The sequence below is a fragment of the Ascidiella aspersa genome, chromosome 1 (assembly GCF_963924565.1).
Source record: "Ascidiella aspersa chromosome 1, kaAscAspe10.2, whole genome shotgun sequence".
In the NCBI taxonomy this organism is placed as follows: Eukaryota; Metazoa; Chordata; class Ascidiacea; order Phlebobranchia; family Ascidiidae; genus Ascidiella; species Ascidiella aspersa.
In genome coordinates this window covers 17,748,046-17,764,190 of record NC_139447.1, presented here as the reverse complement: position 1 = coordinate 17,764,190, position 16,145 = coordinate 17,748,046, and the positions used below count along the sequence as shown (strand labels likewise).

General features: G+C 36.5%; 2 protein-coding genes and 1 pseudogene across 2 annotated transcripts in view; 2 read left to right on the top strand and 1 right to left on the bottom strand.

Moving 5' to 3' along the window:
• The window catches only part of LOC146168131 (dynein axonemal assembly factor 8-like), a 43,442-nt gene extending 39,234 nt beyond the window's left edge, over window positions 1-4,208 (bottom strand). The window contains exon 1 of the mRNA XM_083388943.1: window positions 4,112-4,208. Coding sequence (XP_083245069.1) covers window positions 4,112-4,204 — 93 coding nt within the window. The 5' untranslated portion in view covers window positions 4,205-4,208. The remainder of the gene's footprint in view (window positions 1-4,111) is intronic.
• Window positions 4,209-7,067: 2,859 nt separating this feature from the next.
• Window positions 7,068-8,426, top strand: LOC146168130 (uncharacterized). The gene has a single exon (XM_083386218.1). It carries the CDS (start codon window positions 7,068-7,070, stop codon window positions 8,424-8,426), a length of 1,359 nt encoding a protein of 452 aa, XP_083242344.1.
• Window positions 8,427-8,587: 161 nt separating this feature from the next.
• On the top strand, window positions 8,588-16,098 carry LOC146168129 (uncharacterized; annotated as a pseudogene).
• Window positions 16,099-16,145: the final 47 nt, after the last annotated feature.

The following is a 16,145-nucleotide window of genomic DNA, read 5'->3' as shown; positions in this document are numbered from 1 at the left end:
TTTTCGGGCGACCAAGCGACCAATTAGTTCGTCTAATAATTAGGTGTCAATCAAGCATTATTGGGCGAGCGACTAACGTGCAATTTCAGGTGGGGAGTTCCAATTTCCCTAAATGCGTTAAGTTGCAAACGTAACATTACGTTGTAAGAGGTGCTGGATGTAACCAAATGCGCTATAGGGTTACTTAAGGTCAACTTTAGGCCAATATTCAGCGAGGTTATACAGTAATGCACAGCGTAATTGTCAAGTATTCGTTATGTCAATAGTAACTTATTCTTTGCAGTACATTATTATTTGACTGCATAACAACAGATCATTTTAGTCAAAAAAAGAAGCACAAAAACCCAACAATGCTTTAAAAACAGGGCCGAATTGCTAAAGAGTTCTGTGTTCGGTGTTGCATTGTACTCACTATTGGCAAAAATATAAGTTTTGGCAACAACCTGAACAGTGGACATATTACAGTTTACTCAACTGCTTCAAATGACAGTTTCAAGAATTGTTAAACATATGGGAGATTTTTTTTATTATAATGTACACATGTTAGCAAAAAATCGAGGTTAAATAATTTAATAAAATTATGCTAGGATTCAATATTCTGGTTTCGTTATTCTAGATTCGAAACCTATTATTCTAGAATACCTTGGTATTCTACTTTGAACATCCCTAGTGATCAACTGTATCAAATGCTTTTGATAAATCTTAGAAACACAGCACATGTAACAAGGCCTATCTATTTTACCTAAAAGATCTTCATAAATATCATATATTGCCAAATTGGTTGAATAATCGCTTCTAAATACATATTGATGATCAGAGACAAGGTGAAATTTCTTAAAATAATTTACCAACCTTCTGTGCAGTAATTTTTCAAAAAATCTTGTAAAGTTGGGCAATAAAGAAATTGGTCTATAGTTTGTGCAGTTTTCTTTGTCCCCCATTTTAAATATAGGTGTAACTTGAGCAACCTTTAGAGAGTCTGGGTACACCCCTTGAAGAATGCATTGGTTGTATAGATCACTAAGCAAAGATTTTGCTATTTTTATAAATTTGATGGGAATATCATGAACAGGTGAAGCTTTTTTATAAGGAATTGAGGAAATAATTTCTTCCACTTCCTCCGAAACAATAGGAATAGGAAAAAAAGATGACGATGCTGCCTGTGGCAATGCTGGAGGTGTAGATGGGGGTGTGAAGCCATTTTACGCCCTATGTTGGAAAATAATTTATTAAAAGTTTCACAAATTATTTGAGGATTGTCTGTTGTATTATTGGAATCTATATGAATCCGAGATGGTGTTGTTTGTTTATTAGATTTATTTTTTAAAATATCATTAATTATCTCCCAAGTATGTGCTGAATTGTGTTTATGTTTCCTAATTAAATTTTTATAATGAATTCTTTAGCTGATTTAATTATGTGATTAAGTTTGTTTCTATATCGTTTGTACTGTAAATAATATTATTTTGATACTTCTTAGCTATGGTAAACATTTTTTTTTTTTTTCTTAATTGAAACTAAAATGCCTTTGCTTATTCATGTTTTTTCTTTAATTTAACTTGTTTTCTTGTGATATTTCACTCTGGAGCTGGGGCGGGCAACTTCTCCAGTCGGCGGGCCTGATATGGGAAACTGAAGTACTTGGCGGGCCGGATTCCTGATCGATATATAAATTGGACTGCCATGGCCTACATGTTTTGTCGCATAATGGCGGCTAATGTTCTACTCTTTGAACAGGGCAACACTTTCATTGCCCTGTAAACAACTGATATTTTATTGCTGACTTAAAAAAGTACTTTGGCATCCAATCTTTGTTAAACTTTACGTTTCACGGCAAAATCCAAGGAATAATATTGATGTTTACTCTAAATCTAAACACACAATATGGGCCGCGGGCCACATTATTATGTAAAACCCGAAACTGTCTACGGGACGCTCAAAATCCTATCGCGGGCCGGAGCCATATAAAACTAAAAGTTGCAATAAATTTATTAAACTAATCATTAATATCACCACTGTCACATTTGGGTAAATTATTTAGGAGGTCCACTAGAAAATTGTCAGCAGAAAATTTTCTTATGTGGGTTTGTAGTGCTTAGTTAAATATTTTATAATAATAAATGTAGGAAGGTGATCAGAAATATCTTTTAGGGCTATACTGGGGATTATTCCATTGGTTAAGTCATTACTATAGATATGGTCTGGTAGTGTGGCACTGTTTGTAGTGATTCTTGTTGGCTTACTCATTAGGCAGTTACAACCATAGCTATGTAGAATATCAAAATAATTTTGGACATTTTTTTCCTTGTTCTGTAAAAGATCTATATTATAATCTCCTAAAAGATAATATGTGTATTTGCCACTGTTAAGAAAGTGTAAGATTTAAAAAAAATATTTTTCAAATTGTCTAATATTGCATCTAGGATGTTTGTATATTACACCTAAAATATATAATTTATTATTAATTTTAATTTCAACCCATAAACATTCGCAATCGTTAAGATTCATACTAATATCAGATCTAACATGGAACCAAATGTTATTATTTATGTATAACCCTACACATCCAGCATTGGTTGCAGCATCAGAATGAATGAAAGTGTAATTAGCTATGTCTATGTTATACATAATTTCCTTATTTAGCAAAATTTTCGTTTCACTAATGGCAATGATATCAGGGGGGCATCCATCATCTCCAAAAGCTGCTCAAGATGAAACATTTTTTTTTATACTTCTTATGTTAATATGCATAATAGAAAAACAATTTTTTTCGTTTGCTACAAATAACTGATTTAATAAAATATCATCATAGTAGTTACATCTATTATCATCTGATAAACCTTCAAAATTTTTATTTTTTATGAAGAAACACCAAGGTTTTTTTAAAGTAGTAGGATTATAAAAAACAAACCTAGAATAATTTAACTTGCTACTATTATGTTTATTATTAGTTTAGAGAGGGGGAGTTATGTACATTAACACCATACAATAGGAAGATATAGGCATAGATGTTCATTTTGGCAAACAAAGATACTGAATCCAGAATATATATCTAGATACTGAATCCAGAATATAAACTCCTAGGACAACTGAGTGAAATTATTCAACCTTGATTTTGTTTGGGCTAGGGATTAATCTTAATATACCCTACAGGGCTCACAGTCACAGCAAAATAAATAACCAAACAATTTGTTCACATGTGTAAATTATAATAAAATCTACCAAATGTTTAAGATTCTTAACAACTATCATTTAAAGCAGTTGTGTTAACTGTAATACATGTCCAGGTTGTTGCAAAAACCTAATATTTTTAATGCAACACTACACAATAAACTCTTGTCAGATCGGTCCTGCTTTCTTAAAACATTGTTGTGCATCAGTTCTACTTTTTTTTACTAACGTGATCTGTTAACCAATACTTAACAAATTATGCTTTGTGTACCTCGCTGAATATTGGCCTAAAGTTGACCTTAAGGGCATTTTGTCCAAAGCCATAATGTTATACAAGGAAATGTTACTTTTGCTACTTAACACAGTTAATGAAATTGCTCTGCACCTGGCATTACATGTTAGTCGCTCGCCCAATTAAGGCTTGATTGACACTAAATTATTAAGTAAAGGTTATGCGAGACCCAAAGCAATTGGTTGCCCAAAAAAACGCTGACACTGCATTACAAGGCTAAATTTAAAGCAAGCAGTTTAAATGTGTCACTGCAGCAACAGGTCTTTATCTTAACTTGTCACTTGCTTATGCACAATTAGGTACAACCATTGGTGGTAAAACATCAAATTATTTCCGTTCCAACTACCCAAAATAAATCACAGCACTTGGATTCAAATCCAAGAATTCAATATTTTACTTTGAACATTCCAAGGATATGTTCCTGGGGTCATCCCTAAACAATTGTTTCAAATACCCTTTTTTTAAGTTATTAATATTATGAATACACTTTTTGAAAAACACTATGCTTTCTTGCTATGGTAGCAAGGTGTAAGCAAATTCGAGCTTACAATGTAATTCAAATACATTAACTTTGAACTAAGAAAGGTAGTTAAATACGGCTGATATATGCCAAAAATGAAATTATAAAATTATTTGCACTATCTTTACCTCAGAATCTGATTCCACACTTGGCAGCTTTTCATTGACACCTGATATTACAGTACCCCAATCTGAGAAAGTTTCATTTTTAATATCCTGCATTATAATACCTACAACAAAAAGTATGTACTAAAAATATTTAAAGGTTTGTAATTTTACTTTTTTTTAATAATGTTTTTTTTTAACTTTTTTACTAGAACAGTTTTCAATAACGGAACATTTAAATATAACATATGATATACGTTAATGAAAAATCGGGCTTGATCTATAAAAATATTTATGCTTAACAAAAACAAATTATATTAAATTTAGAAATAATTACACCCGAATTTTTTTAAAAAAAGAACAAAGATTTTTTCGTTATATTTTTATAAATCTTTCTTCGTAATAAATGCTGCATTACTATTTGTGAGATTTTACTAGATTTTAATGAAGCTTCAATTGCTTCACAAAGGTTTGCTCAGATATACTTTTGTAAAACTGGAACTTGTGTATTTTGCAACGGTTGTAGCCTATTGCTTGGTTTAATAGTGTTAGAACATTATAACAATAGGAATATATTAAGTTACATGTCTGCTGTTGGATTATCACCAAACATCCTGACTGCTTAACCAATGAGTGGCCACTTTATATCACTAAAGGAGATTAGCAAAGGTTTAGTTTACAATTCAAAATTAGACATTTTTCAATATTAATTTTGTTGTTACCAACACCAGTTCATTATCTCGTGATTATTTAAAATTTAAATAAATAAATAATTTTGGCATCCAAAAACTAATCCCAAACGAAAAAACCCCAACGCTAACCCGCATCCTAAAACAAATGATTTGTGTTGCGGTAGGATTCTAGACCAGCGCCAAAACATTAACTATTTCAGTTAGTTACGTAGTCCAATAATAAGCAAAAATGTCTGGATTTATATATTTTTTGCTGCGTTCAAATTTGAATGCTGCCATTAGAACGGGCTCTAACGACCAAATAGCTTCTCTTCCTGTTCTTAACAACAAAGTCAGTAGACCGTATCTATAAATATTGTTACGTCATATACAATAATTTAAATTCAATTTTATTACACCAATGATATCGTGCTGTTATAACACCGACTCGATTATTAAAAATTGATCTACGACTGTTTAAAGATATTTTTCTGTTCAACTACAGCTACAGGCACTAGTACTGCTAAATAATCTTAGTTTACTTAAAATTTCTAAATTGGTAGTAGACCTGGCCCGCATCCGCACGTTAGGTTACAATTTACGAAGATGTCGATTTACCTTTTAACAACCTTTAATGTCGACTTTTTCTCTTTTTGTTGTAATCACCATTAAACTATATATGTAAAACATGGGCGCCCGCAAGGGGGCACTTGAAAATCAGAAGATTAAGATGTCTATTTGTACTATGACGTCAATTTATAACCTCATTTCGATTTTTTTTGCCTACCGTGGTCCACGCGAGGCAAAAAAAGAATTATGGATCCGTGGTAAAAAAAAGTTTAAGAACCCCTGGTTTAGGTTGACTGATTAGCAAGTGTGTATTCGACAATTGACAACGCTAAGTCAAACCTTCTTTCTTTTTTTTCGCTAAAAAACGGCGAGTTCGCAGTATGTTCCTGCAGTATGTTCCTCGCTGTTCGGTCTCTGCGCTAATATCCGATGTTGGTGTGACATCGACATTTGTTTAACTGAAGCCGATTCTTAAAAGGAGGTATAATGGTGACTGTCGTGCGCGTTTCAAAGTCTCCATTTTCAAGTAATGTTTATGCTCTTTAAGCATACCGTACTCTTAGACCATGTGCTAAGTGTGCAATGGACACAACTTATTTTCCCTCAACCGCAGCTTGTAATTTAGCTGACTTGGCACACAGCTCGGCGCAGATGTTGCGCTAATCGTGGCATAATACCACCCGAAAGAAACGATCTTCGTTTAGTATTGCAGGTGATGACAGACGTGCTTGTAAATTTGAAAACTGCGCTGCTGATGCCTGGTCGAATTATGTGTGAATTTACCACAATTAAACATACATATTTCACGGTCTTGGTTTGCTTTTTTGCCTGAAGTTAACGATTGCACACCGTGATTTCGCAAGCTGGCGCCTGACATGATTGTAGACGACGCACGTGCTCGCTTTTGTTGAACGTATTTGGCTGTTTCTGATTAGTTCTTGCAATCACAATAGTATGGCGTTATACTTTCATTGTTTTATGGCGTCATTATTCATTGACGTCAGACGAAAAATAGTTCCCTAAGTTGAAAATTCAAGTCCCCCCTTTTTGATTTTATGGCTACGCCCCTGATTGCCCTCCCACTCTGGAAAATTTTCTGCTGGCGCACCTGGGTATATATTTATATAGGTTATACTCATTCAATGCGTCATGAAAAGATACAGTATTAGAGTTTTGAAAAAGCGTTAAGTTTATATTTTGATTTCAAATTCGGAAAATAGAAAAAAAGGTTAGCGCTTTCAAAACAGCAAGATAGCAATTGGTTTGCGGGTCAATGTTCAATCAAACAGTCGATCAAACAATACACGACTTTTGAAAACCCTATTAGATTTAAATACCGCCGTGATGTTTCCTTGTTCACAGTACGTTTAATCATTTCGAGAAGGATGGCACAAGGCGGTCAGCGAAAAAACTGGCGATTCTTGTTTAGTTTGATTTCGTGTTTTGTTGGAGCAGGCCTGCACAAAATAAAACCACACTTTTGTCCCGAGTTTTTATAATAAAACAATAACCCGCAGAAACTTCAATTATTTCAGACAAGACTTAGGGTAGCATGTAGGAGTTTTAGGGGTTTAGGGGTCAGCCCCCTACCGGGTTTCTAACTTTTTAACCCAACTTAGCGGCAGTAATATTTAAATCGTTCTTCCAACCCTAGGCCAACTTATCAGTATTCCTTAAAAAATTTCGCTTGGTCCGCTTCACCATTACCAATCTGGCGCTCGTAGAGTGCGGAGCGAAAAATGGCAAGCAGAGCAAGTTACGCTCAGGCAGTGAATAAAAATGCGGCCAGCTTTAAGAGGCCGAATTGCTTAAGTATGACGACAGTTAATTTATTGAAAAGAGACGAAATTCTGAATCTTATAAAAAGTATCGATTATCCGCTGAAGAAATTAGTTGGGATTGCAGAAATGCGAGGCCAAAACGTCGACATAACTTGCACCAATAGACAAAATGTTTTGGAACTTTACACAAAGCTATGCGCAGCAGAATCAGTAAAATTTGTTAAACTCCACGAAAATGACAAGATTAACATCGCAGTTGGCTGGGTGCCTATCCCTTTCCCCAGTGAACTCATAGCCGAGGAAATATCGGCAAAATATGGAAAAGTTGAAAAGGTGACACACAGGAAGGACAAGGTTGGGTTGCTAACCGGAATGAGAATCTTGACAATGAATTCAACGGACGTGGAAGAAAACCCTTTACCAAGTTATATTAGGATGGCGGACTTTTACGTAACATATCATGGGCAAGTGTTCACTTGCAAGTATTGTGACGAGAAAGGTCACAAACAAGCAAACTTTCCCAAACGTCAAAAAGATTTTCCTCGGCTAGTAAAAAGACAAGAAGAGCATAAGCAAGCCAAAGCACACGGAGAGACAAACGATAACGCAGATGCCCCCCAATCTAGCGCTGGCGTCAACAACGCTGATAACAATCCACACTCTACAACAGCCGTAAGCAGCATTCTAAACGATGCTGATAAGAACTCTCCGGACTTCAACTCTGAAAACAACGCCAACATCAAGTCAAGCACACCGAAGCTTACCAACAACTGGTCAAGGAAAAGGCTGCAACGAAGCCCAGACGAGCTTCCTAACAGCAAATCTATTAGCCTATGTGCGACCAGAATTTCGCTGACATGCCCTGGCTGCCAAGCTGAAGCTGTGGTTTCGGCTCAGTCGAAAACTTTCGTTTGCTGGAGTTGTTCCAACAAGTATTCCGTAGCAATGAAGTGCTGCACGGACGAGTTATTTCTGGTCGAAGAGGGTAAAGAAACATGTCAATGTCCTTCATGCGAAGGGACATTGAGACGTATGCCGTGCTGCGATGAGCTCCAGCCAGAATACAAGACGAAGGAAGATGTGCTTGAGTGCATACAGTGCGAAAGGTACTCTGTTGTCTGTAATTGTTTTACTGTTAACTCGCTACCTAAGGTTACCATGTGTAAAGCGTGTAGTAATACCCATTGCAAGTATAAGACAGTCAACTGTAGTTGCGGGAAAAAGCATTACTCTCTTATGGGCCCCAATAAAGCGTTTAGATGTGATTGTGGCATGGAGTACGAGTGGGACATTGATATTGGTGTCGAACGCGTTTAAATACTATTTTTATGTCTTTAAATATGATTTCACACAATGTTCAAGGTTTAAACATTGCTATGAAAAGAAAATCGATTTTTAATTTTTTACGTCGTAAAAAGTGTCACGTTGCCCTTTTGCAGGAAACCCATGGTAGTGCTAAGCACGAAAAGTTATGGAGTATGGAATGGAGAGGGGAAGCGTCTTGGGCGCACGGCACCTCAAGCAGTGGAGGGGTGGCAATACTAATCGACAAAATCTTATCCTATTCCGTCTCAGGCACAAGGGCAGACCAAGAAGGTCGATACTTAATGGTTGATATTACGATAAATGCAACCCCAATTGTAATTGTTAATGTTTACGCGCCGAATAAGGACGATCCAGAATTTTTCATTAATTTATTCGCCGTACTTGACAGCTTTTCCGATGCCCCAATAATCATGGGAGGGGACTTTAATCTAGTTCTGGACAATGTCCTAGAACAAAATGGAAGTAAAAAACATCGGAACCGAAAAGCAAGAGAAAGTCTTTTGCAATATATGACACATTACAAACTAACAGATATTTTTCGCCACAAATTTCCAACCGTTAAAAAGTTCTTAAGGCTTCAGAAACTACCAGCGGCATCATCGCGTTTAGATTTCTTTTTAATTGACGGATCTCTCGTCGAAAACTTTAAAAATGTAGACAAAGTCCCCGGTATAATGTCCGACCATAATATAGCAACTCTAGGGGCTGACATTAACCCAGCACCACGCGGTAAAGGCTACTGGAAATTTAATACATCACTATTAAATGACCAGCGTTACAAGGATAAAATAAGAAAGGTAATCACTTATTATAAAGCAGAAAACCATATAGGCGAAACCGACCCATATGTAAGATGGGACGCTTTGAAAGCAGTTGTTCGGGGAGAAACTATTAGATATGCGGCCGAACTAAAACGAAGGCTAAATATTAAGCAAATCGATTTGGAAAAACTGATTGGCGAGACGCAAGACGCTATTTTAAAGAACTCTGAAACAGAGTTAGGCCCCTTGCACGAAAAATTGTCCAAACTTAAATCGGAACTCGACCAACTAATGCTGCGCCAAACTAAAAGCGCCATAATGCGAAGTAGGGCTCGCTGGGCAGAGGAGGGCGAGAAAAATACAAAATACGTTTTAAATTTGGAAAAAAGACATTGCGAAAAAAAGGGTATTAACAGACTTTTTGTAGATGATAAAATAATAACTGACCAAAACAACATTTTGGACGGTCTAGTTGACTTTGACAAGCAACTCTACAAACAAAACGGAGATCTATTGAACAAAACCTTAATCGCCTCAAAATTATAAACACTAAATCTCCCAAAAATTAAGGCAGAACAATCAAAACTATTAGAAGCGGAAACAACAGAAGCGGAATTCTTCACTGCTCTCTGCAACATGGGTAAAAATAAATCCCCTGGGCTAGACGGTTTTCCAGCAGAGTTTTATATCACCTTTTGGGACAATATCAAATGCATCTATATGGCAGCTTGGCGACATACAGTAAATACAGGTAGGCTATCAGCTTCTCAGTCAGAAGCAGTGGTAACTCTACTTCCCAAAGCTTATAAAGATCATCTTCAACCGGGAAATTTTAGACCGATAACGCTTTTGAATGTAGACTACAAAATTGCTTCAAAAGTAGTTAACACCAGGATCCGAGGGGTACTAAACGACATTATCTCGCCTGCGCAAAATGGTTTTATTCCAAAACGATACATAGGAACTAATATTCGTCTTTTGTTCGATATCATTGACTGCGCCGACTATTACGATATACCTGGCGCGATACTGTCTTTAGACACGTTCAAGGCCTTTGACACGGTAAACTCGGACTTCATATATACAGCCTTAGCTGCTTTCGGGTTCGGGGACAAGATTATTAAATTGATCGAATGTTTTTACCTAAATCCTTCGTGCGTAATTGTTAACAACAACTTTTTATCAAAATCGTTTAACGTTGAACGTGGCGTACGCCAGGGAGACCCTCTCTCTCCAACTTTATTTGTCCTGTGCATTGAATGCCTTGCCGCTGCGTTAAAACAGGGCCGCCAAAACGGCATCACAATAAATGGCAAAGAATTTAAAGTGTCCCTATTTGCTGACGACAATACAATATTTCTATCGGGTAGTGATCAGGATTTTACAGAAGTCTTTCGGATTATTGACGACTTCGGCGAAATGTCAGGCTGCAAGGTCAACATGTCCAAATCAAACGCCTTTTTTATCGGAACAAATCGTGAAAACTGTCACAAACCCATGAAACAAAGTGGTCTTCTATGGCCATCAGGCACTATTAAATACTTAGGCGTTGAAATTCCCACTAGCTCGAGTAACGACGCCGATCTAATTGAAAAAAACTTCACACCACTTCTGAAAAAAATTAAAATAGTATCAAATATTTGGTCCGCGAGGGGTCTCTCTCTTCTCGGAAAAATAACAGTTATCAAGACCCTCATGATACCAATCTTAACCTTTTAAATGAGTGTTGTCCCGGTTAATATACCCAAATGCTTATCTCAAAAGTTAAACGAATCCTCTTTACATTCTTATGGGGGTCCAAATGGGAGAGGGTGAAAAGAGAGACTTTGAGTGCGAGTATTGCAAATGGGGGGTCAGGAATGATCAATATAGATAATTACTTGTTACCCTTACATACGAAATGGATCTCTAAACTACTTGACGAAAACGCGGAAGCTGATTGGAAACAAATCGAAGGCCCCTTTATCCAAGGTAACAGATTGGAAGCGCTTCTTAATGATAACATAGGAACAAACAATGCAATTACAAGGCATATACTCTCCATGCGAACATTACGTTGCGCAATAACGGCGTGCAAGCAACTCCTGGAAATCATAGATACAAAGTCAAACAGCCGTCCGCTTTGGCTAAACAAAAAAGTAAAGTACCACTCAAATGTTTTTTTCATGCCATCACTTATAGATTTCAATATAATTTTCCACCAGGATTTATTGAATATAAACGGCCAATACCTACAATATGACGCATTGGTAAATAAATTTAACTTTACTCCTAACAACACAGATTTTGTCCAATTTATAAAATTATTATCGAGTCTCCCAGAAGACTGGGATTCGGGTAGCGCAACAACGTCCCGATCTATAGAACCCAAACATTAAAAGTATTTATCCAGCAGTATAACTTCACCAAATCGGTTTACGAAAAAATATAAACAACAATCCTCTTTCTTCCAAAAGCTGAATTAGAATGGCACCGGACCTTAAGTTGCGGGAGTTCTCGTCTGCCATGTGAAAAAAATTACCGCAACCTCTACAATTCAACAATAGAAAACAAACTAAGGAGCTTTAAGAAAAAGTTTTAACTTAGGCGCAATTGTTACAAATGACTCCCTTTATTCGTTTGGTAAAACCTAATCTAACCAATGTACTTTTTGCTGAAAGGCCACTGCAACCCTGTACCACTTGTTTTATTTGTGTCCTGTTACGTGTCTATATACTAGGAAAACATGAGTGCGTGGTTAAGTACTAAACTATGAATATCGTGTGTTTTTTCCCGCGAGCAATTGCTCTTTGGAGTGCAAAAATGAACCATGCAAAACATTTGTGAATTGTGTCCTTTTATGCGCGCGATACGTTATTTATCAATGTAAATATGCCGAAGCTGTCCCGACTATGTTACGCTTTCTTATGATGTTATCTTCTGTGCGAACTTGCGAGCGATCTTCGGCTTTAAAAAGAGGAAGTATGACAAAACACAAAAGTAAATGGTCGTTAGCTGCTTGAGAGCTCTACTATTTTGATTTGTTTTTCTTGTTCGTTTTTCGCTATTTATTTTATTAATAAAACAAAAAACAAAACATTGGTCCGCTTTAGTGGGCTTTCTTTAGCCGTAAATTGTAAATTGCCAAGCACCCAAGAGACTGGCACTCGCTCCTCCCTGTGGAGATTGGCCGCGGCAGTAAGGGGTAGTTGCAGCGGTTAGGGGTGTTTATATTTAATAAAGAAATCATACAGTTCAACCGACGTTCACAAATAGTATAACATACAGAAATACCGTAACATTGTGATAAGCTTCATTTGTATGGGGTTCGAGAACCGTGTCACCAGATTGCATCATCAGCTGAAGGTTAGCTCGAAAGTTTCACAGGTATTAGAGTACAATTTCCGGCCCAAACATATTTTTGCTTGCAAAAATAAGTCAAGGAAAATTTGCACACGTTATAGTGTCACAAACACAATTCCGGTTCCCGTGGCCAAACGCATCGCTCAATAGTTACATAAAAGGGCTGCAATAATTAAATTTGTAAAATATACCGGTAACCTAAAGTAACCAACTAACCAAAGTTTCACAGGCCTATATCGGTTTGCAAATTAACCCTGGTAAATAACAATGATTTAAAAAAAATCGGTATTGTCTTTTTTGTCGTAATTTTGTGGCTCGATATTATTATCAGACATACCGTAGGCTGGTTGTATAGATGGTCTTTGTGGTTTATGTGGACGACAACCCCTCAAGACCTTAAACTAGGGGAAGAAATCATAAAAGTGCTTTTAGCTTTTAGTTCTACACTTCTATATGGCGGGTGCAACATCTTCTAAACAGGACGGGTTGTTTTGGGTGTATTTCAGACTTATTTTTTAGTTTTTGGCCCTATAGAAAAGATATAAATAATTTCATATATGACGTAGGGTCGTAGGGTGCTATGTAAATGGTGTTTTGGGACTTGTAATTGGGGGCGAAACTTTTGAATTTTGTATTAATTCTTCGAAGTATTTCTTTGTGATCTTGACTCCACAAATATACAAGCTTTTTGTAGACTACAAAGTTATCTTGTGAAGGAGTTACATTGATGTTTTCCAGGTGCGTTTTGGTTTTTCCAAAGTGTTATATAATCTCTTTGGCTTGTTCAGATTACGTCATGGACACCACAGTAGTGCATCTTATATATTGTTGCCGACTACTAATTGTACTGTTAGCTTGTTTCTTTTATTTCATATGAGAAGTTCAAAGTAACTTCTATTCTAGACAAAGGTTTAGAGTCGCTACAGTGATAAGCTACACAAAAAAGTCACGATTCAAAGTGCGCTCAAGATCGCGTTTATTTTTTATTTCTATTATAGCCTATTTACTTATCTACTTTGCTTAATTATGTCGATTAAACAGTTTTTCTTATTAAACTTGTTTTATTCATTTCAAAAGATTAATACGTGAGTTTAACTTTATTTTGCAGCATGCAGATCACTGATCTCTATAATTTAAAAAAAATGTAGGTGAGTTTTACAGTCTAAAGTGTTTTAAAACTTTTCTACTGTTTCGCTGCCGTGATCGATTTTGACTTTGTTTTCGCCCTAAATTAGTCTTCGGAAAAGTTATTGTGATAGTAAAATGTTTGATGTGAAGATTTGAAAAAAAACTTGTCGAGGAGGAAAGTGTTTTCGATCTTATCTAGGAAGGAGTAATGGCTAAGATGAGAAATCTTGGCATTTGTGTAAATCGTCAGTACAACAAAAGAAACATCTTAGATCCATTAATGCAAAAATGCTTTATTCATTTGTAGACTATTGTTAATACGTAAGCAACTAGTTTTTGTTATTTGAAAAGATGGGCATCCCTCAAGGTTCTGCTAAACAACATTGAACGAAATAAGGTTAAAATATGAGTGTATTATAACAAAAGCTGCATGCTGCTGCTGCTGGAGTAAATAAATGAAGAATTCCTTTTGCATACTGAATTTAAAAATGGTATTTACAGACATGTACCTGGGCCGTCCGCTAAATATTTTTCTGTTTCTAACACAGCTTATACATACCCATTATTTAAGACACATAAGCTATTGGAAGAACAACTACATACAATCGAAGCAATTAATATTCCAAATCGATTTTTACAAGCAGCAGGTCAAATAACAGGCTTATATGTGAATTGGTTAAGCAAGCGTTATCCGCGGCCCTAAGCAACATACTAATTTCGGTGTTAAAGGAAGAATTTTACTTACTCAACTCGTTGTATTCTGTTTGCCAAGCGTACATACGGAGTACAATGGCTCTTACTACAAGCAAATAAACAGACTTGTAACAGGCGACAATCATTCCGTTTCAGTTTCCAATATATCCGCCCATTATATCATTCAATCTCTTGAGGATGTGATCACCCCTGTCCAGTTTTTTACAAAAGGTAAATAGACGACGTGGATATCTTCATGAACAGACAACACTATAGACCAGTGCATGGTTCTCAACCGCCGGTCCGCGGACCGGTGCCGGTCCGCGTCAACTTTACTGCCGATCCGCCAAATAGATTACAATTTTATATCTCAGTTGCAAAATGCAAGATTGTTTATCAAATTTAGAACTTCGCCAGTTCCGTAATTTGCAGCATTGTGACATAACACGCATAGAGTTGATGGTCTATTTTAGACTTTATCATACGTCACAATTCTGCAAGTGTTGTGCCCAAATATTTAAGAGTGGGCTTCAGCTCGTTTAAGTCTTAAAATTTAAGACCAGTTATTTGTAAAAGCTAAGAAGACTTTTAGTTGCATACTTTTGTTGTAATTACATTTTGGTTTGATTTTTGAAGGTCCACCGGTCCACAAAATTGGTTTTGAAATTTTACCGGTCCGTAAGCTAAAAAGGTTGAGAACCACTGCAATATAGACAGAAGTTCTCTTCAAATAGGATTTAAACATAACGGCCTATCTCTTACGTTTCGAAAGGTATCAACTGCAGAAGAAGAAAAGGCTATGGAATTTCTCGTTGTTAATCACATTATGACAAAACTCTCACCAAAAGGTATTACAAGAGATTATTCTAAACGAGCGGTCGCCATTTTCTTAATGGTTCGTCACATCACCCACCATCAGTTTTTAAATCTATTGTTTTTGGCGAAGCGATTCGCATGCGCCGCTTAAACGAATTGGGTGTGGATTACAAAAACAGCCTTAATAGGTTAAAGCAAATATGTTAAGTTCTGGTTTTCATTGGGGAGTGACGGAGAACGTACTACACATCGCAGAGGTTTGGAAAGAACGTTTTGGGTCAAAAGTTAAAACAAAGCCTCAAAATCGCATTATTTGGGCTACAGCTTTTCCATCGCGCATTTCGTTAATCCAAAAGGATAAAGCGATGGAGCCCTTTGCCTGCATCGCATATAAAGACCCCACATTGGTACATTTTCTCACCAATTTTATTGAAATGTCGAGGATGTAGACTGGCAATAAAATTGGTTCTTTAAGTCCATTCGGCAAATGTTCTCTTTGTGGCAATTTTAGCAAACAGCAAACCATGGTGCCACACACTACTGTTTTAATTACACCTATAGGTAGTGTGCGGCTACGTCAAAATTTGACGTGTAGCCATTACGGCATTTATGCGGCCACCTGCAAGAAGTGAGGCAAGCAGTAGGTATGTCGGTCAAAACCAAGTTTTCCACACGTTGGAATGCTCATCGAGCAACTTCAAAGACGTTTGACTATTAGGCCAACAAGCAACAACGACCGAGCTGCGCTCTTACGGCACTATGCAGATCAGCATAAAAGAAAGCCGCACTTTCACCAATGTTTTATTGTTGCATTCGTACAAATGCCGCCAGTCAATCTTTTGGATATTTTTGAAGATAATTGGCTTAATAAAATCGAAGCCGAAATAAATATCCAAAAAATGATACTACCACGCGTGAGGTAAGTTTTTTTGCTCAGGGCATGGTTTTGTTCCTCTTTATTTTTTTCCAA